Genomic DNA, 25,511 nt, shown 5'->3' with positions numbered 1-25,511 from the left:
TGTAGGAGGGTTCCCTTTTCTCCACACCCTCTCCAGCATTTGCTATTTGTTAACTTGTTAACGATGGCCATTCTGACTAGTGTGAGGTGGTACCTCATAGTAGTTTTGATTTGCATTTCTCTAAAAATCAGTGATATTGAACATTTTTTCATGTGCCTGTTGGCCATCCATATATCTTCTTTGTAGAAATGTCTATTCAGGTGTTTTGCCCATTTTTCCATTGGGTTGTTGGCTTTTTTGGTGTTGAGTTGTATAAGTTGTTTGTATATTTTAGAGTTTAAGACCTTGTGGGTTGCATCATTTGAAACTATTTTCTCTCATTCTGTAAGTTGTCTTTTTGCATTTTTTTAAATAGCTTCCTTTGTTGTGCAAAAGCTTGTCAGCTTGATTAGGTCCCATTGGTTTATTTTTGCTTTGATTTCTGTTGCCTTGGGAGACTGACCTGAGAAAACATTTGTAAGGTTGATGTCAGAGAATGTTTTGCCTATGTTCTCTTCTAGGAGTTTGATGGTGTAAGACTTCAAGGTTCTTAACTCTTTTTCTACATTGAATTAATGGCTTTCAAAGAATGCCATTGTAGCAACATTTTACTCTTACTTTTATATATTTACATGTTAATCGACACAGAATTTCAGTATAATCACCACATAAATTTTCATTCCAAATTATATTTAGCATTTTACCAACATTTAACAAGATTATTTAAGATAATAATAATATATCCAAATGAAAAGTATTACTAACTATGAAATTCTGGTTAAGTGTAATGGTAACATACACAATGACATAAGCATTTAATCACAGGTTTAGGGATATTCGAAATGTCATTCACTGAAGTATTCAGTGTAGCTAAAATCATGGGGCAGATTTTGGTCAAATAATGAGACTAAAGTCACACTTCAGGACAGTTTTACTGCAAAAGGCCTTGGCGAATTCTCATATGAAGCTCCATTTCCTATTTAAGAACTAGTGCTAACTCTTGAGGACTATAGCTATCGTAGGAGATCAACCTGAAGTGGTTGTGATCCCCTCTGCTTTTTTCTCCCTCCAAGTTTGCTCTATGCCAGAAGATTTGATATCTGAAAGGGATTCAAGGTCTTAATTCCTGATTATAAATGGCTCTTAACCTTTGTTTGACAGGAAAACCACTCTCATTCTTTTAATTTTGTGCTATATTTTATCGCTGGGCAGCAAAGAAATTCTGCTTGTCCTCAGAGTTTCACAAAATCTTTTGTGCATATTTCCATCAGCTTTTGGCTTTCAACCCTATAACCTCAGTGATTTAAATTTAGTCCAAATTATCTGAAAAGAAACAGATGTCACACATTCCATTCCATTATCTTTCTATTCTAACTCCTCCTTAAATAAAATACTCCCTCTTCTCACAGTTTTAAAACAAACAAAAAACCCTTTAAATATATTCCTAAACACTATTCAGAGAGCAGGTTTCGAGGAATCATTTGACACCATTAGTACCTCAATCCCAGCGATTTCAATAAAAGAGCCCAGAATACTTATATTGTGATGAGGTTAAAAATGTACTCATGTTCCTATTAAACAGGTAACTAAATTGCAGCTACTTTATTTTCTTTAATAGATTAGATCTTCTTTATATTATATTAGTCCACTGGATAACATGGAGGGGAAAAATTCTAAAAATTTGTTAATATGCAGTTTAACAGTCCTTCCCAGTTTACATAACTTCTTTATAATGGCTCAGTGTACTTGGGACAAATCCTGTTTTTGTATTTCTTCTCACTCCTTGTTATCCTCTTCAAGATGATGAGAGAGTTTATTGAGGGTTGGTTTTATGATCTTAAATTACAGGAGCCAAGTTAATGGTGAGGTTTGGAAAATAGGAGGCTCAAAAAGTCACATTTGTTCTGGATCCTCATTGGCTTAGACTAGAGCAGCAGGTCTTGTTTGTTCTCTGGACTTGTAACCCCTGAGCTAATTCTCTCTGATGGTTTGGGACACCATGCTGGTACCTACCACTGATGGCCATTTGTTAGGACTATTTGTCTAGTGTTGAAGTTTCCCTACACTGCAGTCTCTTTTTTATTCATCCAATGTAGTTTACCTCAGTTGTTTGAAACATTCCCAGTTTCATGATCAATAATGTTTCTTCATAAGTAGATACCATTTTTTTTTTCTTTTTAGGGCCACACCTGAAGCATATGGAATTTCCCAGGCTAGGGGGTGAATTAGAGCCACTGCTGTTGGTCTGCACCACAGCCACAGCAATGATGGATTCAAGCCACGTCTGCAACCTATACCACAGCTCACAGCAACAGTGGATCCTTATCCCACTGAGTGAGGTCAGGGATTGAACCCACAACCCCATGGACACCACTTGGGTTTGTTATCCCTGAGCCACATCGGGAACTCCTAGATACCATTTTTTAAATTATTGAAAGTGAGTTCTTTTTCTTTTTTCCCCTTCAAGTATTTGGATATAAGTACAACTTTCAGAAACTTTCTAAAAATCAATAATTTAAAAAAGAAAACATTTGAGAGGTTAGTTTTCAATTAGTTACCAACTTTTTTTATTTACTGCAATTTTATTTTATTTTATTTATATTACTCAATGAATTTATTACATTTATAGTTGTACAATGATCATCGCAACCCAATTTTATAGCATTTCCATCCCAACCCCCAGTGCATCTCCCCCTGTCCAACCTGTTTCCTTTGGAAACCATAAGTTTTTCAAAGTCTGTGAGTCAGTATCTGCCCTCCAAAGAAGTTCAATCTGTCCTTTTTTCAGATTCCACATGTAAGTGATAGTATTTGACGTTGGTATCTCATTGTCTGACTGACTTCACTTAGCAGGATAATTTCTAGGTCCATCCATGTTGCTAAAAATGCTGTAATTTTGTTCCTTTTAATACCTGAGTAATATTCCATTGTGTATATGTACCACATCTTCTGGATCCACTCCTCTGTTGATGGACATTTAGGTTGTTTCCATGTCTAGGCTATTGCAGATAGCGCTGCAATGAACATTGGAGTACATGTGTCTTCTCGAGTCATGGTTTTCTCTGGGTAGATGCCCAAGAGTGGGATTGCTGGGTCATATGGTAGTTCTATATTTAGTTTTCTGAGGAATCCCCATACTGTTTTCCATGGTGGTTTCACCAATTTACAGTTCCACCAACAGTGTACGAGGGTTCCTTTTTCTCCACACCCTCTCTAGCACTTATTGTTTGTAGATTTTTGATGATGGCCATGCTGGCTGATGTAAGGTGGTACCTCATAGTGGTTTTGATTTGCATTGCTCTAATAATGAGTGATGTTGAACATCTTTTCATTTGTTTTTTGGCCATCTGTATGTCTTCTTTGGAGAATTGTCTGTTTAGATCTGCCCATTTTTTGCTGGGGTTGGTTTTTTTTTTTTTTTTTGCTATAGAGCTGTAGGAGGTGTTTATAAATTTTGGAGATTAATCCCTTGTCAGTTGATTCATTTGCAAAGATTTTCTCCCATTCTGTGGGTTGTCTTTTTGTCTTGTTTAAGGTTTCCTTTGCTGTGCAGAAACTTTTAAGTTTAATTAGGTCCCATTTGTTTATTTTTGTTTTTACTGTCATTACTCTAAGAGGAGGATCTGAGAAGATGTTGTGTTGTTTATGTCAGAGAGTGTTTGGGCTATATTTTCCTCTAAGAGTTTTATAGGATCTGGTCTTCTATCTAGGTCTTTACTCCATTTGGAGTTTATTTCTGTGTATTGTGTTAGGGAGTGTTCTAATTTCATTCTTTTCCATGTGGCTGTCCAGTTTTCCCAGCACCACTTATTGAAGGGGCTGTCTTTTCTCCATTCTATATTCTTGCCTCCTTTGTCATAGATTAGTTGACTGTAGGTGGGTAGGTTTATTTCTGGGCTTTCTGTCCTGTTCCGTTGATCTATGTTTTTGTCTTTGTGCCAGTACCATACGGTTTTGATGATTGCTGCTTTGTAGTATAGTCTGAAGTCCGGGAGCCTGATGCCTCCAGCTCCATTTTTCTTTTTCAGGATGTCTTTGGCTATTCTGGGTCTTTTGTGCTTCCAAACAAACTTTAAAATATTGCGTTCAAGTTCTGTGAAAAGTGTCCTTGGCAATTTGATAGGGATTACATTGAATCTGTAGATTGCCTTGGGTAGTATAGTCATTTTGATAATATTGACTCTTCCAACTCAAGAGCATAGTATGTCTTTCCATCTGTTTGTGTCATCTTTGATTTCTTTCATTGGCATCTTATAGTTTTCAGAGTACAGGTCTTTTGTCTCTTTAGGTAGGTTTACTCCTAGGTATTTTATTCTTTTGGATGCAATGGTAAACAGCATTGCTTCCCTGATTTCTCTTTCTGCTTTTTCATTGTTAGTATATAGAAATGCAGTTGATTTCTGTGTATTAATTTTGTATCCTGCGACTTTGCCAAATTCATGGATGAGCTCTAACAGTTTTCTGGTTGAGTCCTTAGGATTCTCTAGGTATAGTATCATGTCATCTGCAAATAGCGATAGTTTTACTTCTTCCTTTTCAATTTGGATTCCTTTATTTCTTTTACGTCTCAGATTGTTGTGGCTAGGACTTCCAAAACTATGTTGAATAGTAGTGGGGAGAGCAGACCCTTGTCTTATTCCTGATCTCAGCAGGAATTCTTTAGCTTTTCACCATTGAGAATGATGTTAGCTGTAGGTTTGTCATGTATGGCCTTTATAATGTTGAGGTAGGTTCCCTCTATGCCCACTTTCTGAAGGGTTTTTATCAGAAATGGCTGTTGGATTTTGTCAAAGGCTTTTTCTGCATCTATTGAGGGTATCGTATTGTTTTTATTCTTCAGTTTGTTAATGTGGTGTATCACACTGATGGATTTGAAGAATCCTTGCATCCCTGGGATAAATCCCACTTGATCATGATGTACAATTCTTTTAATATATTGTTGGAATTGGTTTGCTTGTATTTTGTTGAGTGTTTTTTTATCTATGTTCATCAGTGAAATTGGCCTGTAGTTTTGTTTTTTTTTTTTTTTTTTTTGTGGTATCTTTGTCTGGTTTGAATTACCAACTTCTTTTGGATTTAAATTTTTATTTGATATTGACTCTTTATGATTGCTGAACATCTGCATGTCATCGGATTACTGGGGCCCTGTATCACTCCGGGTTCCACCAGAAAAGCAGAACCAGCAGGAGATCTATGTTAAGAGATTTATTGCAAGGAATTGACTATGCAGTTGTGGCAGTTGGTAAGGCAAATCTGATAGCTGTAGTGTAGGATGTCAGGAAGGACAGGCTGGACCTCTGTGGCTGAAGCTGCCATCCACAGGCTAAATCGCTGCTTTATCAGGGAAGCCTCAGTTCCCTTCTTAAAGCCTTTCAACCATTGAATCAGGCCCACCCAGATTATCTATCATACTCTCTGACTTAAGGTTAACTATGGTCTTTAATTATATCTACAAAATACCTTCACAGAAACACCTAGATTGGCTGTTTGAATGAATAACTGGAATGTCAGCCTAGCCAAGTGACACATCTACAGGCCATATCAGGTCCCAAAACATTTGTCCCCAGAGTTTCTCGATATTGCTTATGATCTAATTTACTGTCCTTTATACCTTTGATCAAAGGGGTTATAAGCATGTTTACCTGATATTTTTTGATATTTATATGGAGGCAATTTAGTAGTATGTTCTAAACATAGGAAATGCATATTCTTACAAATCATACATGATGGTATTATTTTACAGCTTTGTTTGCTAGTTGAGACTTTATATTTAACCAAAACCCTGCAACGAACAATCTCCTCTGCATTTAAAGTATAATTAAGAGATATTGATTTATGCTTACATAGTTTTTAGAATGTCACAAATAAGTCATTTCCTACTAATGTTTTCTTCTGTGCTGAACTGCATTTTTCTTTCTTTCTTTTTAGGGCCACATGCATGGCATATGGAAGTTCCTGTGCTGGCCTAAACTGTAGCCGCAGCAATAGTATCAAATACATATGGCACCGACTATGTCCAAAACGTAAACCTCTTACAATGCTAAAAATCATTATCCCAACAATTGCAGGATCCAAGCTGCATCTGTGACCTACACCACAGCTCACAGCAATGCCAGATCCTTAACCACTTAGTGAGGCCAAGGATGGAACCTGCATCCTCACGAATACCAGCAGGGTTCATAACCCACTCAGCCACAACAGGAACTCCTGAACTACAGTTTTTCAGAAATATTTGTATATATTTGCTCAGTATTATCATGAAAGTATAATTTCAGTATTTAAATCTACTTCCAGCGTTTCTCACTGACTCACTGCAGTTAGTTTTTTCTTTGCTTCACCATGTAATGTGATACTGTCAAATCAAAGCCTTAATATATATTAAAAATAATAAAAAATTCAGTTATGAAATATAACTGCCATAGGGTATTATTTTTATAACTTATAAAGGAATTTAGTAATTTTCTTAAGTTGAGTTATAATAGCATATGTGTAACAATTGTCACTTTCATATTAAAACAGAGGATCTAGGAGTTCCCGTCGTGGCGCAGTGGTTAACGAATCCGACTAGGAACCATGAGGTTGCGGGTTCGGTCCCTGCCCTTGCTCAGTGGGTTAATGATCCGGCGTTGCCGTGAGCTGTGGTGTAGGTTGCAGACGCGGCTCGGATCCCGCGTTGCTGTGGCTCTGGCGTAGGCCGGTGGCTACAGCTCCGATTCAACCCCTAGCCTGGGAACCTCCATATGCCGCGGGAGCGGCCCAAGAAATAGCAACAATAACAACAACAACAACAAAGACAAAAAAAAAAACAAAAAACAGAGGATCTAGATAAGTTTGTCAGTTCACCGAAAGGTTGAAAATTTCTATCATATATGATCACTTGGCAGTTAATTTTTCATAAGGTGGTCATCCAGATGAAGCAGAATAGACTTACTTTAATTTTTCAGAGTATCATAAACATGAAAGGCTCAAAATATTAAATTCAGAAAGAATTCATGGGTCCCTGAGAATATGTCACAGATCCCTGAGGGGTCTACATTCTACTCAAACTGCCATGGGTATAGGAAAAATGGAAAATGACAGTATTTCATATGTTCTGATACATAACTGAATATGGCTTTGCTAGTTTGAAATAATTGCTGTGGAATTAATCTCATTATTTTCCTTGATTGTCATTGTTTTGGAGGTTCCAAGTGATCAAGCATTATTTTAGTCAGTGATAATAGTAATTAACTCTAAGGAATTGGTGAAATTTTTACTTCTTCAGAATGCTATCAGTTTCTTATGGAGAGAAAATAGCCCTTATTCTAGTGACTGATAAGCATGGGTGTAAATGTATCCTTCTAGAGTCTGGTGGGCAGGAGGCACCAAAGCTTTAGAGGAGGAAGCAAAAGTGCTCCTCACGAGAAAAGGAAAAGAATTTAATTGTCCTGGAACAGAAGGAGGAGAAAGGGAGTAAAGAAAACAAGGAGATAGGATGGAAGAGAGAAGAGGGTGCATTGGTAAGATTGAGAGGTCATGTACTCTATAATTTGTGACCCACTAATCTCCAATAAGGGCATTAAACTCACCAAATAATTTGTGTGAAGTTTTGTTTTTATTTTCCTACAACACCGTCAATAGGTTGAGTTTCTGTCCGGGTTATAAAGGGTATTATTTCAAGCCACATATGTAGATGTAGGAACTGAGGGGCAGAGGAGACTTAGCCAGCATCTAGTTGTTTACATTTGTTTGACCCTTTGATTGAATTCCTCAACAAATCTGTGGACTAAATATAACTATTACTCCACTTTCTAGAAGGGGCATTTGAGCTTTGGAAATCACCCTAGCCAGGAAGAGGAAGAGTGGCCTCAATATCTTCTCCTCACTAGACTCCCTCTGCTCTTTTCCCCCAAATGCCCTGTTTCCTTGTTAGAACACATCTCTTTAAAAATAAGCTCTGGTAATGTTTTCTCCCTTTACAGTAAATCAGTGCCTTATCTTTCAATGATCTGACATTCCTCACATGGCCCTTAGTTTAGAAAATGAAGTTGCTATATCAAAATGGCATCTTGCCAATGACCTCCTGAGGCTGCAGAACTACAGCATCAACAGAACTCCATTTCAGGGCTCCCGGTGCTACACAAAATGCTTGTTTGCTCTAAGCAATGAACTTTCATTATGGAAGGAAGACTGAAGATTTGAGGGTCAAACTGTAAGTGAGAGTGGGATTTTGTTTTCCGTAAGACCCTTAATAGTAGGAAATTTTTTGCAAGCCTTTCAAAGACTTTTGAGCAAGTTTCTTCTTTATGATGGCCTTTATTCACATCTTAACCAGCTTTCAAAATGGTTCCATGGTCCAGAGAGAAAGCCTGAATAGTAGCAGAATGAGCAGGCTTAGTTTCATTGCAGTCATTCAAATTGCCATTTTTTTTTTATTTTTTATTTTATTATTTTTTACTGGAATTTTTAAAAAATTAAAGTATAGCTGAGGAGTTCCCATTAAGGATCAGGGGTAATAAACAGGACTAGGATCCATGAGGATGCAGGTTCAATCCCTGGCCCCGTTCAGCGGCTTTAGGGATCTGGCATTGCTGTGAGCTGTGGTATAGGTCAGAGACATTGCTCACATCCCAGGTTGCTGTGGCTGTGGTGTATGTAGGCCTGCAGCTATAGCTCCAGTTCAACCTCCTAGCCTGGGAACTTCCATATGCTGTGAGTATGGCCCTAAAAAGCAAAAAAAAAAAAAAAAAGGTATAGTTGATTTACAGTTTCTTTAATTTCTGTTGTACAGCAAAGTGACCCAATTACACATAGTTCCCTGTATTGCACGGTAGTATCCCTCTGCCCATCCGTTCTTAATGTTGTAGTTTGCATCTACCAATTCCAAAAATCCCTGTCCATCCCACTCCCTCCCCACCTCCCCCTGGCAACCACAAATCTGGTCTCCATGTCCTTGATCTCAGTTTCTGTTTTGTAGATATAATCATGTGCCATGTTTTTTTGTAGCTTCTAGGTGTACCCAAGTATGCTTCTAAACACACAAATTCAAAACTATTTTAAATTAAAAAACTGTGCATTCATTTAATTTCTTCTTTAAGTTTATACATTAATCTTTTTCCTAGAGGAAAGAACTAAATGAATATATCTCAATCTAAAATGACATAAAATGAATAATATCTCAACCTAAAATTACAGTTTGAGAAGACAAAATATTCATTTTGTGTTACATGTGAGTGCTTATCCCAGGAAGAAGATTAGTATATAAACTTGAAAAAATTAATTAATGCAAAGATATTCAATTTAAAATATTTTGGGGAGGTCCCATCGTGGCTCAGCAGTTAACAAACCCAACTTGTATGCATGAGGATGCCGGTTTGATCCCTGGCCTCACTCAGTGGGTTGAGAATCCGGCCTTGCCCTGAGTTGTGGTATAGGTTGCAGACGCGGCTTGGATCCCGAGTTGCAGTGGCTGTGGTGCAGGCCAGCAGCAACAGCTCCAATTCAACCCCAGCCTAGGAACTTCCATATGCCGTGACTGCAGCCCTAAAAACAAGACAAATCGTTTTGAATTTGTGTGTTTAGAAACATACTGTGGGTAAATCTAGATGCTACAAAATTTGGTTCAAATGATCAGTCCAGTTCACTATAGCAAGACTTTACTGATACGCCATATGCTTCATTTGTCACATGCTGTCATTAAAGCACTCATTAAAATGCATACCTGGAGGACCAGATGTTTCATTTTTATTATACACCATTTTCCTCACATTTACAATCCATATATGCTCATATAATGGCTAAAATTTTGTGAATGTTTTTTACATACTTATGCATATACTTTGTGTTTCTATCTCTATGCCTGTAAAACCAATATGAACATCTATTTATGTCTGTATGCACACATATAGAAATGGATTTTTGAGTATAGCCTTGTGAATTTATTCCATCCTATTTACAAAATATATTCTTTTGTTCAAAAGTCAAACTATCAGATACTAATATGCATGACAATGAACTACCCTCTTGCATTTCTCTAGATATTTTTTCTTTTCCTTTCTTCCAAAGTATTGCTTGTGTGGCATCTGATGAAAGGGAGTTGCTATTAAAGGAGCCATATAAAGGCACATGAAAACAAAGACCTTAATTCTTTGTAGATTGGCCAATTAGTGCTTGAATCATCAGACTTTTCAACAAAAATATCTTATTATTAATTTAAATTAAAATATTGGCCAGTGGAGTTCCTGTTATGGCTCAGTGGTAATGGAACTGACTAGTATCCCTGAGGATGTAGGTTCTATCCCTGGCCTGCTCAGTGGGTTAAGGATTGGGTGCTTCCATGAGCTGTGGTGTAGGTTTAACAAAAGTGGTGAGAGTGGGCATTCTTGTCTTGTTCCAGATTTTAGTGGGAAGGCTTTCAGCTTTTCTTTATTGAGTATTATATTGGCTGTGGGTTTGTCATAAATGGCTTTTATTGTGTTACGTTCCTTCTGTATCCACTTTGGTCAGAGTTTTGATCATGAATGGATGTTGAACTTTGTCAAATGCTTTTTCTGCATCGATTGAGATGATGATGTGGTTTTTGAATTTTCTTTTGTTAATGCGGTGTATGGCATTGATTGATTTGCATAAGTTGAACCATCCTTGTGAACCTGGGATAAATCCCATTTGGTCGGGGGTATATGCTTTTTTATATGTTGTTAGTTTCGGTTAGCTAAAATTTTTTTGAGAATTTTTGTGTCTCTTCATTAAATATATTGGCCTATAATTTTCTTTTTTGGTAGTGTCTTTGTCTGGTTTTAGTATTAGGGTGATGGTGGCTTTATAGAATGTCTTTGGGAGTGTTCCTTCTCCTTCAACCTTTTGGAAATGTTTGAGAAGAGTGAGTATAAGTTCTTCTCTATATGTTTGGTAGAATTTGCCTGTGAAGCCATCTGGTCGTGGACTTTTGTTTGTCAGGAGAGTTTTTATTACATATTCAATTTCATTTCTAGTGATTGGTCTGTTCAGTTGATCTATTTCTTCTTGATTCAGTTTTGGCAGTCTGTAAGTCTCTAGAAAGTTGTCCATTTCTTCTAGGTTGTCATAATTGTTGGAATATAATTGTTCATAGTATTCTCTTATGGTTTTTTGTATTTTTTCAGTATCTGTTGAGATTTCTCCTTTTTCATTTCTTATTTTGTTTATTTGTTTTTTTTTTCTCCTCTTCTTGGTGAGTCTGGCCAGAGGGTTGTCAACTGTTTACCTTTTCGAAGAACTAGCTCTTGGTTTTACTGATTTTTTTCTGTTGTTTTTTGAATCTCTATTTTATTGATTTTCTCTCTATCTTTATGATTTCCTTCCTTCTACTGACTTTAGGTTTTGTTTGTTCTTCTTTTTCTAATTCATTTGTGTGCTGGGTTAAGTTGTTGATTTGAGATTTTTCTTTTCTTTTTGAAGTAGAACTGTATTGCTAGGAACTTCCCTCTAGGCACTGCTTTTGCGGCCTCTCATAGATTTTGAGTGGTTGTGTCTTCATTATCATTTGTCTCAAGGTATTTTTTTTTTCTTTTTTTTTCTTTTCTTTCTTTTTTTTTTTTTTTTTTTGGTCTTTTTAGAGCCGCACCTGCAGCATATGGAGGTTCCCAGGCTAGAGGTCTAATCGGAGCTGTATCTGCCGGCCTATGCCAGAGCCACAGCAACGCCAGAGCCACAGCAAGGCCAGATCTGAGCCTCGTCTGCAACTTACACCACAGCTCACGGCAATGCCGAATCCTTAACCCATTGAGTGAGGCCAGGGATCGAACCTGCAACCTCATGGTTCCTAGTTGGATTCTTTTCTGCTGTGCCACAACAGGAACTCCATCTCAAGGTGTTTTGTTTTTGTTTTATTTTGGTTTTTTTTTAGGGCCGCACTTTTGGCATATGGAAGTTCCCTCTCTAGGGATCTAATTGGAGCTGTTGCTGCTGGCCTACACCACAGCCACAGCAACATGGGATCTGAGCCACGTCTGTGACCTACACCACAGCACACTGCAACACTGGATCCTTAACCCACTCAGTGAGGCCAGGAATCAAACACACATCCTCATGGATACTAGTCGCGTTCATTACCTCTGAGCCACAATGGGAACTTTGTCAGGGTATTTTTTAATTTCCTTGTTGGTTTTCTCATTGACCCATTGGTTTTTAGTAGCATGTTGTTTAGTCTCCATGTAGTCAGTTTTTTCTTACTTCTTTTCCTGTGGTTGATTTCTAGTTTCATGCCATTGTGGTCAGGGAAGATGCTTGAAATAAATTCTGTACTCTTAAATTTGTTGAGGTTAGTTTTGTGCCCCAGTATGTGGTCAATCCTTGAGAATGTTCCATGTGCACTTGAGAAGAATGTATATTCTGGTTTTTTGTTTTTTTGTTTTTTTTGTTTTGTTTTGTTTTGTCTTTTTTTTTTTGCTATTTCTTTGGGCCGTTTCTGCTGCATATGGAGGCTCCCAGGCTAGAGGTCGAATCGGAGCTGTAGCCACTGGCCTACGCCAGAGCCACAGCAATACGGGATCTGAGCTGCATCTTCAACCTACACCACAGCTCACGGCAACGCCGGATCCTTAACCCACTGAGCAAGGGCAGGGACCGAACCCGCAACCTCATGGTTCCTAGTCAGATTCGTTAACCACTGCGCCACGACGGGAACTCCCTTAGTTTTTTGAATGTAGTGTCCTGAATATGTCAATGAAGTCTAACTTTTCTATTGTGCCATTTAGGATCTTGTCTGCCTTATTGATTTTCTGTCTAGAGGATCTATCCACTGATGTGAGTGGGTTGTTAAAGTCTCCTACTATTATTGTATTCCCATAAATTTCTCCTTTTATGTCTGTTAGTATTTGTTTTACATATCTGGGTGCTTCTATATTAGGGGCATATATATCAATGATTGTAATATCCTCTTCTGTGATATTCTTTTAAATTTTTTTCCATGAATAGGCCAGTCACCAAAGAGTAAAACATGCAGAAGTTTGTTTAATAAAGGAAGAAGTGATACTAGATAAAAACACAAACTTGTGTTTTAAACTGTGTTAGGTTTTTTTGTAGGGAAAGAGTTGATAAGAAGAAAACGGTAATAATAATATTTTTCATTTTGATTTTTCCTCTAAAATAGAGAATTGATTTAAAACTTAGACTGCAAAAAGGGCAGATTGATCTTTTACATCAAATATTGCTTTAATTTTTTAATAGGTGGACTAAAAATGGACCAAAATTATTTCTTATTTATTATCCCCATAAGATTATAGCAACATATTTTAAAAAATAATTCAACATACTCTACCAGTTTAACCAAATAAATTATTACTCATCCTGGGTGAGTAGGTGATTCTTTGCAAGAATGTAAATCACTCTGAAATTCCCAGAGTCACATGGTTCAATGGTAGGTAAGATAATCATTAGTTTATCAAAATTGCTCTCCTTATAGACCATGTTATTTGTGATGGGGCATTCTGTACCACTATATCATCTTGGAGACAGAAACTACTTTATAACTTAGCTTGCGGGGAGTTTTATTTAAGCCTGCTTAAAATATGTTTTACTTCCTGGTTTTGTGGTTCAGATTTTTACCATTTGCTTCTTGACACAGTTTTTCTAACTACATCATCACTGGAGTGTCTCAGGCTGATAAAGTACCTGAAAATCCTGAATCTGATACCTTCCTCACTCCTGCCTGTTTCATAGCATTAGCTGGCACCACCTTATATCACAGGTGGATCTTATGTAATGAGGTATTAGCAATTGGTGCCTTATTATCTTAAGCCTCTGTTGGAGCCCCACCCTCCTCATAAAAGAAGGATGATGTTATTTTTGCTATGAGTTGGCTTCAATTTCCCAACTTATTTCAAATTTCTACCTGGATTAAATGTGTACACTTGCCATATTTTCTTACCCATGTTTGTTTAATGAGGGCCTGTTGGAAAACAGGCTTTGCAGACACAGACACATGAGTTCAAATCTCTGTCCTTATACTCATTAGTTGTGTAACCTGGGAAAGCTACTTGATCTATGCTTCCTTATCTGTAGAACACAGATTATAATATTGACCTCACAGGTTTATTATAAAGATTAGATCCTGTGTGTGATGAGCATCCCATAGCATTTTTTTTTTTTTTTGGTTAAGACGGTGAATTTTATTATATGCCTTTTTTACCACAATAAAAAAGTCAGAAAATAAACACATTTGAAAAAAAATGGCAAACATCATGATGTCACAACACACAAGTCCATTTCTAAATTTTAAAACGTGATAGTAAGAATAGAAGAAAAACACATAGGTTCTACAACATATTTGATAATGTGAAAATTGCATGTAGGGTTTTCCTCAGAAAGAAAATATGCATCTATAGGAGAATGACAGCATTTTCCTGTATGCTTTGTTTAATCTGTACAAGTAACTCTGTGCAGTAGTCTTAAACTATTGTCTTAATTTTACACAAAAGAGAAACTGAATTTCAGAAAGATTTGTTCAATTCACAACGGAATGAAATTCAAAGTAGAAATGATCTAGTCTTGGAAGATTGTACTTTTCTAAGAATTTGTCCATTTCTTCTTGGTTTTTTGTTTTATTGGCATATAGTTGCATGTAGTGGTCTCTTATGACCCTTTGTATTTCTGTGATGTTCATTGTAACTTCTTTTTCGTTTCTAATTTTATTGATTTGAGTCCTATCTCTTTGTTTCTTGATAAATCTGGCTAAGGGTTTATCAATTTTGTTGATCTTTTCGCAGAACCAGCTTTTAGTTGCATTGATCTTTTCTATGGTTTTCTTCATTTCTATTTCATTTATTTCTGCTCTGATCTTTATGATTTCTTTCCTTCTACTACTTTAGGTCTTGTCTGTTCTTCTCTGTCTAGCTGCTTTAGATGTAAAGTTAGGTTGTTTATTTGAGCTTTTTCTTATTTCCTGCAGTAGGCTTGTATTGCTCCAAACTTCCCTCTTAGAACAGTTTTTGCTGCATCCCATTAGTTTTGGAGTGTTGTATCTTTGTTGTCATTTGGTTCTAGGTTTTTTTTTGTTTGTTTGTCTTTTGTTTTGTCTTTTTGTCTTTTTGCCTTTTCTAGGGCCGCTTCCCACAGCATATGGAGGTTCCCAGGCTAGGAGTCTAATCGGAGGTGTAGCCACCAGCCTACACCACAGCCATAGCAACACAAGATCCAAGCCGCGTCTGCGACCTACACCACAGCTCAGGGCAATGCCGGATCCTTAACCCACTGAGTGAGGCCAGGGATCGAACTTGCAACCTCATGGTTCCTAGTCGGATTCGTTACCCACTGTGCCACAACGGGAACTCCGGTCCTAGGTATTTTTGAATTACCTTTTTGATTTCTTCAGTGATCCATTGGTGGTTTAGTAGCATGTTGTTTAGTCTCTACAGGTTTGTGTTTTTTGCAGTTTTTTTTTCTTGTTGATTTCCAGTCATAGAGCATTGTGGTTGGAAAACATGCTTGATATGATTTCAGTTTTCTTAAATTTGCAAAGGCTTGATTTATGGCCCAGAATTGTGATTAGTCCTAGACAATATTCTGTGTGCACTTGAGAAGAATATATATTCTGCTGGTTTGGGTGGAATGTCCTGTAAATACCTATTAAGTCCATCTGGTCTAATGCTTCATTTAGGGCCTATGTTTCCTTGTTGATGTTCTGTCTAGATGATCTGTCCATTTCTGTAAGTGGAGTGTTAAATTCTCCTGCTATTATTGTGTTATTCTCCATTTTTCCCTTTAAGGTTGCTAGTAGTTGACTGATACATTGAGGTGATCTTATGTTGGGTGCGTATATATTTACAATTGTTATATCTGCTTCTTGGATTGATCCTTTGATCATTATGTAATGTCCTACTTTGTCTCTTATAATATTTTTTATTTTAAAGTCTATTTTGTATGATACGAGTATTGCTACTCCATTTTTCTTTTGATTCCTGTTTGCATGGAAGTGAAGTGGGTCTCTAGAAGTGAAGTGAGCCTAGAAGTGAAGTGGGTCTCTTGAAGATAGCATATATATGGATCTTGTTTTTGTGTCCATTCAGCCAGTCTGTGTCTTTTGGTTGGGGCATTTAGTACATTTATAGTTAAGGTAATTATTGATATATATGTATGTTCTTATTGCCATTTTATTGTTTTGGATTTGTTTCGTTGGTCATTTTACTTTGCTTCATCTCTTGTTCTATTCTCTTGTTGTTTGATGACTATCTTTAGTGTTGGGTTTGTATTACTTTTTATTATTTGTGTATCTATTGTGAATTTTTGGTTTGCAGTTACCCTGAGGTTTTTATATAGGAGTATATATAAATGAGATTATTTTAAGTTCTTGTTCTCTTAATCATAAATGCATCTCCAGTGTCCTGCATTTTTACCCTCCTCTTCTCACAATTTCTGACTTTGGTAGCATATTTGTGTGTGAATGATTTCCAACCTTTACTGTATATATGCATTCACTGGTGAGCCTTGTCATTTATGGTATTTTTGTTTCTAATTGAGGCCTTTTCTTTTCTGCTTAGAGAAGTTCTGTCGTAAAGTTGGTTTAGTGTTGCTGAATTCTCTCAGCTTTTGCTTATCTGTAAAGCTTTTGATTTCTCCTTCAAATCTGAATGAGAGCCTTGCTGGGTAAAGTAATCCTGGTTGGAGGTTCTTTTCCTTTCATCACATTAAGTATATCATACCACTCCCTTCTGGCCTGCAGAGTTTCTGCTGAAAAATCTGCTGATAACCTTATCGGGGTTCCCTTGGATGTTATTTTTTTCTTTCCCCTAGTTGCTTTTGATATCTTCTCTTTGTCTTTAATTTTGGTCAGTTTGATTAATATGTGTCTTGGGGTGTTTCTCCTTGGGTTTACTTTAAATGGTATTTGTTGTGCTTCCTGGATTTGAGTGAGTGGTTCCTTCCCCATATTAGGGAAGTTTTTGGCTATTATCTCTTTGAATATCTTTTCTGTCCCTTTCTCTCTCTCTTGTCCTTCTGGCACTTCTTTAATACAAATGTTGGTGCATTTACCATTGTCCCAGAGTTCTCTGAGAGACCGTCTTCACTTATTTTCAATCTTTTTCTCTTTTCTGTTCCACATCAGTGATTTCCACTAGTCTGTCCTCCACCTTGCTTATTTGTTCTTCTGCCTCCTGTATTCTGCTGCTGTTTGCTTCCAATGAATTCTTTATTTCAGTTATTGTATTTTGCATCTCTGCTTTATTAAGCTTTAAATCTTGTATTTCTTTGCTTGTTGTTTTCTGTAAAATGTGTTTGACTCCAGTTTATTTCTAACGTCGTGCATCATCTTCAGTATCATCGGTCTAAAGTCTTTTTCCTGGAGGCTGATAATCTCCAGATCACTTGGTTGTTTTTCTGGGTTTTTTCCTTGCTCCCTTATCTGAGTTATAGTTCTCTGCCTTTTTATTTTTATAGGTTTTTGGTGTGGTCTCCTTTTTGCAGACAATAGAGTTGTAGCCTCTCTTACTTCTGATGTCTGACCCCCTTGTGGCTGAAGTTGGTACAGAGGCTTGCTGTAGGCTTCCTGATGGGAGGGACTGGTGCCTGCCCAGTGGTAGGTCAGGCTGATTCCTATCTCTCTGGTGGGTGAGGCTTTGTTTCTAGGTGAGATTAGAGGAGGCTGTGTGCCTGGGGGGTCTTTAGGCAGCCTGTTTATTGATGGGCGGGGCTGTGATCCCATCTGGATTATTGTTTGCCTGGGGCTTCTCAGCTCTGTTGACCATTTTCCAAAATGGCCACCTCTTAAGGAACACATGCTGATGAATATTTCCTGAGAGCTTTGCCTCCAATGTCCTTCCCCCATAATGAGCCACAGTCACCTGTGTTTTCCCAGGAGGACCTCCAAGAACTTCCAGTCAGGTCCAACCCAGATTCCCATGGAGCCTCTGCTTTGCCCTGGGACCCAGTGCACATGAAAGCCTGTGTGTGCCTTTCGAGAATGGGGTATCTGTTTCCCCCAGTCCTGTGGAGCTCCTGCACACAAGCCCCACTGGCCTTCAATGCCAGATGCTCCGGGGGCCCTTTCTCCCAATGTCATCCCCAGGTGTGGGACGTGATATGGGGCTCAGAACTCTCACTCCTGTAAGTCAGTCTCTGTGATATAGTTACTTTCTAGTCTGTGGGCTGCCCACCCAGTGGGTATGGGGTTGCTTATATCATGTAATCACCCCACCTACCTTCTTGATGTGGCCTCCCCTTTGTCTTCTGGAGTAGGATTATCTTTTTGAAAGTTCCCAGTCCATTTGGTTGAAGGTTGTTCAGCATTTGGTTGTAATTTTGCTGTTTTTATGAGAAGGTGAGCTCCAGTCCTTCTATACTACCATCTTAATCCCGTCTCCTATAGCATCTTAATGTAAAGGCCAATTAATGGTGGGGAAAAAGTAAGTTGTCACTGATGACTATGAACAAAAACCAATTTGGAGATAAAGGATTAAAGTTATGGCTGTGGTTCCCATTAAAATTCCTAATCTATTTTACTTCATAGTTAACTCATTTCCACATTTTTTCCTATTGAAAATAGAGGTTTCAGGTTTCAACCTAAATCTCTCATCCTACTAACATTTTCATGTTCCCACAGCATCCATTTTATCACACTCTGTCTCTTTAGAAGGGTTGCCAGGAACTTCAGTATTCTAAGTCTAAGTGTTCATCCTAAATCTTCAATATGGCATCTTCTGCTCTTTAGAATTAAGGTCCCTTACTCTCCAAACTTTATCTTCTAAACCAGCTCTTAGTACTAATCAGGGCAGAGTTCTCACAGTCCTCCAAGGATATGGAATTAACCTCCAACCCTTAGTGTTCCATAAGGCATGGTTCCTGTCTCCAAAAGGCTCAGATTGTAGACAAGGCAACCAACTGACTATGACAAAGGCTAATAAAGAGTTGACTGTCTTTATGAACAGAGGTCTATGGTAAAACAGATGACAGGGTGATTAATTCAGCTGGGAATAGGGGTGTGGTGGGCGGAAGGGCTGGGAAGAACTACAGAAAGGAAGTAGCATTTGAGTCAGTCATTTAAGAATGAGCATGATTTTATTTCAGGCAGAGGGAGCTGTGTGACCAAAGCCTGAAAGTAGATAGTCCTCTTCCGAGGCATGAGGGCAGGAGGGATAGTTGAGACTGGAGAGACACACCTAATGAGGCTGGCAAGGGCCAGGCTGGGGAATTTTTTTGACACTCTACCGAGAAGCCTAAAAGCAATGTTCCTTTTCTTGAATTTTTGGTGCAGTTATTCTTGTGCACTCATTTTTGGCAATATTTAAGTTTTTTAGTACAAGTGATTTATATGCCTCTAGAGAACAAGGAAAACCCCTAAAGTTCTTTTCTTTTCTTTTCAGCTCTTCCCATGCAGTGCAGTGCATGACATAGAGATGAAAATTATGGACTTAGGATTTGAGTTCCCTCTGCTGTTCCGACTATCCCCACCTCTAACTGAGTGAAATCAGGCAAGTTACATCATTTCTATGAATGTCACTTTCTTTCTCTGAAAATGGGGATAATTCCAGTTTCTATGTGATAGGCCTTCTATGATGATTCAGTAATTGCTTAACAAATGTTTGCTACTCAATGATTTAATAAGCATTAGTTGACCACCTACAACAGGAAGAGACCTGTGCTAGATTCCTACTATAAAGTGATTAGTTAAATGGACAGGGGCTTTGTGATCTAGTGTTTATTATTATTATTACTACTGTTAGTAATGTACATCTTTAATAAACATAGTTAAAACAAATTAATGTGTTTTAGCCACATAAATATCTTATCTGTGGTTGGACCAATTCCCTCTTGCCCTGATCCTGGAGAGTATTACATGACCAGCTGACTGATAAGAATTGCCACATCCAATGTTTTTGGAGCCCATCAATGACACAGTTGTATAGTTTTATCAGAGCTCTCATCCTAAGTTTAATAGGTAAACTGACCTGGAGATGACTTTAGATGAGACCAATCTCTAGAGGATGGTGTGCATGTTCAAATCTGGCTCAGTCAGATTTGTGCTCTTTGAACTGTTCTGCACAATTTGTAATTAATAGAGCTCTAGAAAGCAGAATTCTAGAATCCTTGGAATACCTAGTTTTGCAAGAGCTATTCCACAATAAAGCTTTTTCATTTTTCTGCTGGTGCAGTGAAAGTACAAAAATGCCTAAGTTCTGGTAGTTGTGATGACTCCTTGCTTGATAAAGGGATGCACTTGTCAGTCTCTAGGGTGTGGAACCACTAAAAATAGAGAAAAGGACCAGAGGAAGAGATCGTGGACTGAGACGTGAAAGTCATTCCTCAAGACAACCTGGTCTGTTGCCCTCAGGCAGACGCACTGGAATAACTGAGTCCTGTGACAGATGACCCTAGTCCTACCAAAAAGAGCAGTTTAACTTCTCAATACAACTGTAAGAATAAAATCTGTAAAAAGCTTGGCGATAAATGTGTTCTTTCTTAGATTGTATTGTTCTCTGTTTATTTGCTGCTCAGTTTAGTTTTTACTTAAAACTTTTTTTTTTTTTCATCAACTGTGTGTCTTTGGGTACAGTATATTTCTGGTTGCCAGAATTTTCTTTCATCCCTTAAAAGGAAATCCTAAGGTAACATTCCAATCTACCATTAGGAGTGGGGCACAATCATACATCTTCCTCTGTGAAAAAAAAAAAAAACATTATTCTGTTTTGTTTTGTTTTTTTAAAGAATTCACACTCTCATTTCCTTTTTGTTGGTCTCATAATTACTTGAAGTTCCATTTTGGACTTAGGTTATGATTTCTTATTTATGTAAATTACAGCTTCCAAGATTAATGTTAAGCAAGTAACTTAACATTAATTTTGGAAGCTATATGTTTTCCACAATGGAATTTTAAAAAATTAAGGCACTTAACATTAATCTTGGAAGATATATGTTTTCTGCAATTGAATTTTAATTTTTTAAATTCAGATATAAAAATAAATTTGAAAACCTTAAAGAGAATACTAGAAGCAGAAACGGTCAATATAGATGCCAAGACAAATTATTTAAAGTGGAACAAGTTTTGGAGGTCTAATTGTCTCTGTGTCCCAATTTAAACTACTTTAAGTTATGTTTTGTGAAATATTACCCCAGTTCTCAAGGAAATGTTTATGACATTTGGAGCTATGGCATAGTGTGCCATCAAGTATAAAGGAATATCTTACATATATTAAATACTGAACGTATAGTTTTGAGATTACTTTGAAGAAATAGATCTCCTGGGAAGTCATGGGTTATAATAAAATACCTTATCTTCATCAGAAATTTAGAGGTAGCAGATGAGGGTATCTGGGCAAGAGGACATCTTGAGAGAGAATCTTTTTGTTTGCTTGTTTTTTGGGGCTGCATATGGATGTTCCCAGGCTAGGGGTTAAATCAGAGCTGTAGCTGTCAGCCTACACCACAGCAACAGCCACATGGGATCCGAGCCACATCTGTAACCTACACCACAGCTCACAGCAATGTCAGATCCTTAACCCACTGATCGAGGCCAGGGATCAAACCCACATCCTCATGGATACTAGTCAGATTTGTTACCACTGTGCCACAACAAGAACTCCCTGAGGAGAATGTTGAATCATATTTAAACAAACAATAGAACAGCTCCACAATGACAATCGAGAGGTGACAAGCAGTTGCTGGGAGAAACCGCTGGGGACATTTTTGAGCTGACCTTTCGCCTGCATCAGTGGCACGGTGAGTCAGTGCTTTTTAACCTGAAGTAACCTGACTGAATAAACTGTCTGTAATGTCCTTCAATATGTGGAGTCCTATCCCTAAATCCTGCCTTGTTTCAAAACTGAGTAAAGTTTATTTGTGAACCAAACCATCACTAAGTTGTAGACTGTGACAGATGGCAGAGAAAGAAGGCAGGGAAGCAGGAGCTCAAGTCATCATCAAAGCTGAAGAAAGTCAGGCATATGTTGGACACTGCATCCCAGGAGTGGTGATGGAGTGTATTATCTCCAAGGCCCTCAGATGTCTGAAGAACCCTTTGTTGTTAACCTTGTTAGGAAAAAAATTAAAGGGCCTAATTCTAAATATTCAAGACTGTCTCCCCGGGATTGGTTTTGGAGGGACTCATGGGAGCAGCAACAGAGCCAAAGTTGCAGTAATGGGCATGCGCCAGAATGTCTCCAGTCAGCTCCAGGCTGGCTGCCATCAATACATCAGAGTTGGCATGGGGACCAGGAATCTGAATCAGCATTTGCTTTGGGTTTGAAGGGAGAACTCAAACATTGCTTCAACTCATTTCACAGAGTCTGGAGCATCATGGAAAGGTGTGGTGACCCAGGTAGACTTTCACTGGTCTTAGCTTAAATAGTCTCTTCAATTAAATTCAACAGTGATTATTGAGCATTGATAATGTGTAAAATATTGTGATATAAAATAGTCCATGCTCTCAAAGAATTTACAATCTAGTGTGGGAAAAATAAGATGTATAAAAATCACAGGAAAGCAAAAAAAGAAAAAGAAAAAAAAATCACAGAAAGGTAAAACCCAAGTTCCTTGAGAGAAATACAAACAAAAAACTAAACTAGAGTCAAAGACGAGAGAAATTATATCTAAAAAGTTTTCATGGAAGATGTCAATTTCAGGATAATTTTGAGAGGTAAGTGCTTTGAGAGGGAGACATGTATCCCAGGTAAAAGAATTAGCATAAGCAAGGCCAAGATCAGAGAGCAGAGGTTACATTTGCATATTGTAATATATATCAGCTTGGCAGGTGGTCAGGCGTTTATAACAGACTGTTGGAGGATGAGATTAGAAAATTCGCTAAAGCCAGATTGTATAGGCATTGAATATCGGAGGGAATGAGTTGTCATTAAGGTGCTTAAGCAAGGTTATTCCTAAAAGGCTTTATGCTGGACTTCTGGATCATATATAACCTTAAATTACAACTAAAGTTACTTAATGATAAAGTACCTTGAATAATTCAAGCACAGAGCCTTTTTCTTTTCCCTTAGTCTACAGTAGATTTCTTCTGCTGATTTAGAGATTTTTGAGTGCAGTATAACTCTGTTATATCATAAACTCAGAAATATCCTGGGTCAGCTGATGTCTCTTTTATCCATAAAAGCCTGAAACAACATGGCTCTCCTGGAACAGATGCATAAATCCTTGGCCCCAAAGTGAGGGAATCCATTGTATGTAATTTATGTCACTTACAGCCCACCTTTTACTTTCTGCATTTTCCTTAACCTATTAAATTGTTATAGGAGCCAACATAGTCACTTCTCCCCAAATCAAAGCATTCAACTTCACTTTAAGCTAAATTTGAGATTTTCTCTAGTTTATCTAGTGATGGGCTGAGGTTCACAGTGTTTCAGCTGAGCTCTGGCCTCACTGACTTAACCCATCTTAATGACACTTTATTATAAGAGTCTGGAAAATGTTCCTTGTGCTCTGCCTCTACTAGAGCAGACATTATGAAGTAAAGAAGGCACGAGAATGTAGGACAAGTCCTACTGGCCTGGCAAGGGTCCCACCTCATTCCTCATGACGTGTCCAGTGCAGGTGACACCTTCTAGAAGGTGTGGATAGGCAGTTAATTTTACGGAGAGTAGGAGGTGTAGGCTCAGCTTTTTTTTTTTTTTTTTTTTTCCAGTGGGACATTATCTGAATGACATTCATTCTCTCCTGAGTCTGAACTTCATGCAACAAGCAGCAACTGGATGTCATTTTAAAATAAGGAAAGGCCACCAAAAGATTCTGGTTTGGGATTTTGTTTGAGAGGGAGAGTTGATTGAGAAGTGCTCCTTGGTCAAGGATTAACCCAAGAGAAACATCCAGGAGGAAGAGGAGATCTCTGGGTTTCTTACCCCAGCCCCCAGGACAGCTATGCCGTGAAAAGGCTTCTGACCTACCGACACGCCGCACGTTGGACAGGGAATCAATTCTTCTTTTGAGGGGTGGAAGAAAAGAGAGGAATTCTCTTGTTCCTGGCATTTGAAGGATGGCTTCCCAGTTTCATCAGCTTCGGGTCCTGGTCTGGAAAAATTGGCTAGGTGTCAAGAGGCAGCCGGTGAGTAAAACAAGGGAGGGGGTCATGGGGAAATGCTCCAGGCAACTTAAAAATATAGTGTTAACTACAGGTAAAAAGAGAAGAGCTAAGTCATTTTCTAAAGCAGGAGCAAGGTATTTAGAAACCATCCCTGCATCTGTCTTACAGCTAATGGGGCGAGTCTAAACATGCTTCAAAAGCTGCCTTTTGATTTCAGTGAATTAAAAGAATAAACCAGGACATGCCCTGGGCAAAGAAAAGGATGCACCTTGTTACTGGTTGAATTAGAACTAGTGTTGAATGCTAGGTTTTGGGTAAAGATGCTTTCAGAAATTTTCTTAGTGAACTAGGTAAAAATGAGACGAAGTAAAGTTTCAGATGAACAGTATAATAATAAATGGGGGAGAAATGTCCCTGAAAACCAAAAGCCATGGAAAAGTTTTTGAGAAGAAAATTTAGAAATGAAATAATTTGAAGGCTGTTAGTATAGAAAAGCTTCTAAGAAAGTTTAAATATCTAAAAATTATTTACTAGAAATGTCAAACCAGGATCAATATATATGTCATGCTTCAAGAGTATTATTGAATTGCTTCACTGCTATAGTCTGTCTACTCTGCTTATAGCAACACCTTTTGTGTGTGTGTGTGTACTCTTACACTCTTGTTTGTTTTTTAAATTGCATAGCCAGCTATTAGATCCTCAAGGAGATTGAGAAAGGAACTAGCTTCTATGAGCTGCCACATATTCAGAAGAATATTTGAAAACTGTAGAAATCTAAGAAGATACTCAGTATACTTCATTTTAGAGGGATTATTCCCAGCCTCAAATGAATAACATAAATATTTGTAAATAATATGCATCATAGAAACCAAAGTTTTATCTGTACACCTTATCTCACTCTAGGTTTGCTTGCAGTGTCTGATACCTTTCTAACTGTCCTGATGTATATATTAAGAGGGAAAAGTTGATTTGTCTTTGCGAATTTGTTGGAGGATTTAAAAATCACAGGCATGATGTGATTGCATGGGTGTGGGTATTGGACATAAAATTTCAAATCATTAATATTTTTACTTCATTGTTTTTAAATTGGAAATAACACAAAAGTGAAACTTTCTATAATTTTCCTGTGGTAGGTTCTGTGTGGAATTCAGCAGGGGAAGAGTCTTGGGTAGGTGGATGTGGTCAGAAGACAAGAGTTGCCTTCTTGATTCTGTTCCTCACCAGCTACATGACTTGAATAGCATATCACAGTTTCTCTGAGCACTGGTTTTTCCATTTGTAAAATGGGCATGAGGTTTACCATGTCTGTCTCATGGGGTCGTAAGAAACAAATGTGCTGCTGTATTTCAAAGTGCTTTATAAATGGTGAAACACTTGGTAAATAAATTAGAGAGGGATTTGGGGCAATGTCTGTGTCATGTTTTATTCAAAGTAGTGGTGAAAGGAAATCCAGAAGAAGGAAGTGAGGGAGAGATGAAGATATTTATATACAGTAAAGTTCTTAAGTGATGAAAATTCAATAGTTAAAAGAATAGAGGAATTGAAAACTTATATCAGT

The 25,511-nt window shown here is 37.8% G+C and overlaps 1 protein-coding gene across 1 annotated transcript in view; it reads left to right on the top strand.

Annotated features, from left to right (window-relative positions):
• Positions 1 to 25,511, top strand: part of ABCA12 (ATP binding cassette subfamily A member 12) — a 353,621-nt gene that overhangs the window by 122,024 nt on the left and 206,086 nt on the right. The window contains exons 3-4 of the mRNA XM_084999025.1: positions 19,293 to 19,400; positions 23,558 to 23,974. Coding sequence (XP_084855151.1) covers positions 23,906 to 23,974 — 69 coding nt within the window. The 5' untranslated portion in view covers positions 19,293 to 19,400; positions 23,558 to 23,905. The remainder of the gene's footprint in view (positions 1 to 19,292; positions 19,401 to 23,557; positions 23,975 to 25,511) is intronic.

Source organism: Sus scrofa, chromosome 15 (assembly GCF_054392235.1).
Source record: "Sus scrofa isolate SSC_HxYL_T2T_F1_AM1 chromosome 15, Sscrofa_HxYL_maternal_Yorkshire_Landrace_v2.0, whole genome shotgun sequence".
Classification (NCBI taxonomy): domain Eukaryota; kingdom Metazoa; phylum Chordata; class Mammalia; order Artiodactyla; family Suidae; genus Sus; species Sus scrofa.
The sequence above is the reverse complement of the archived record's forward strand: the minus strand, read 5'-3'. Positions and strand labels throughout refer to the sequence as shown.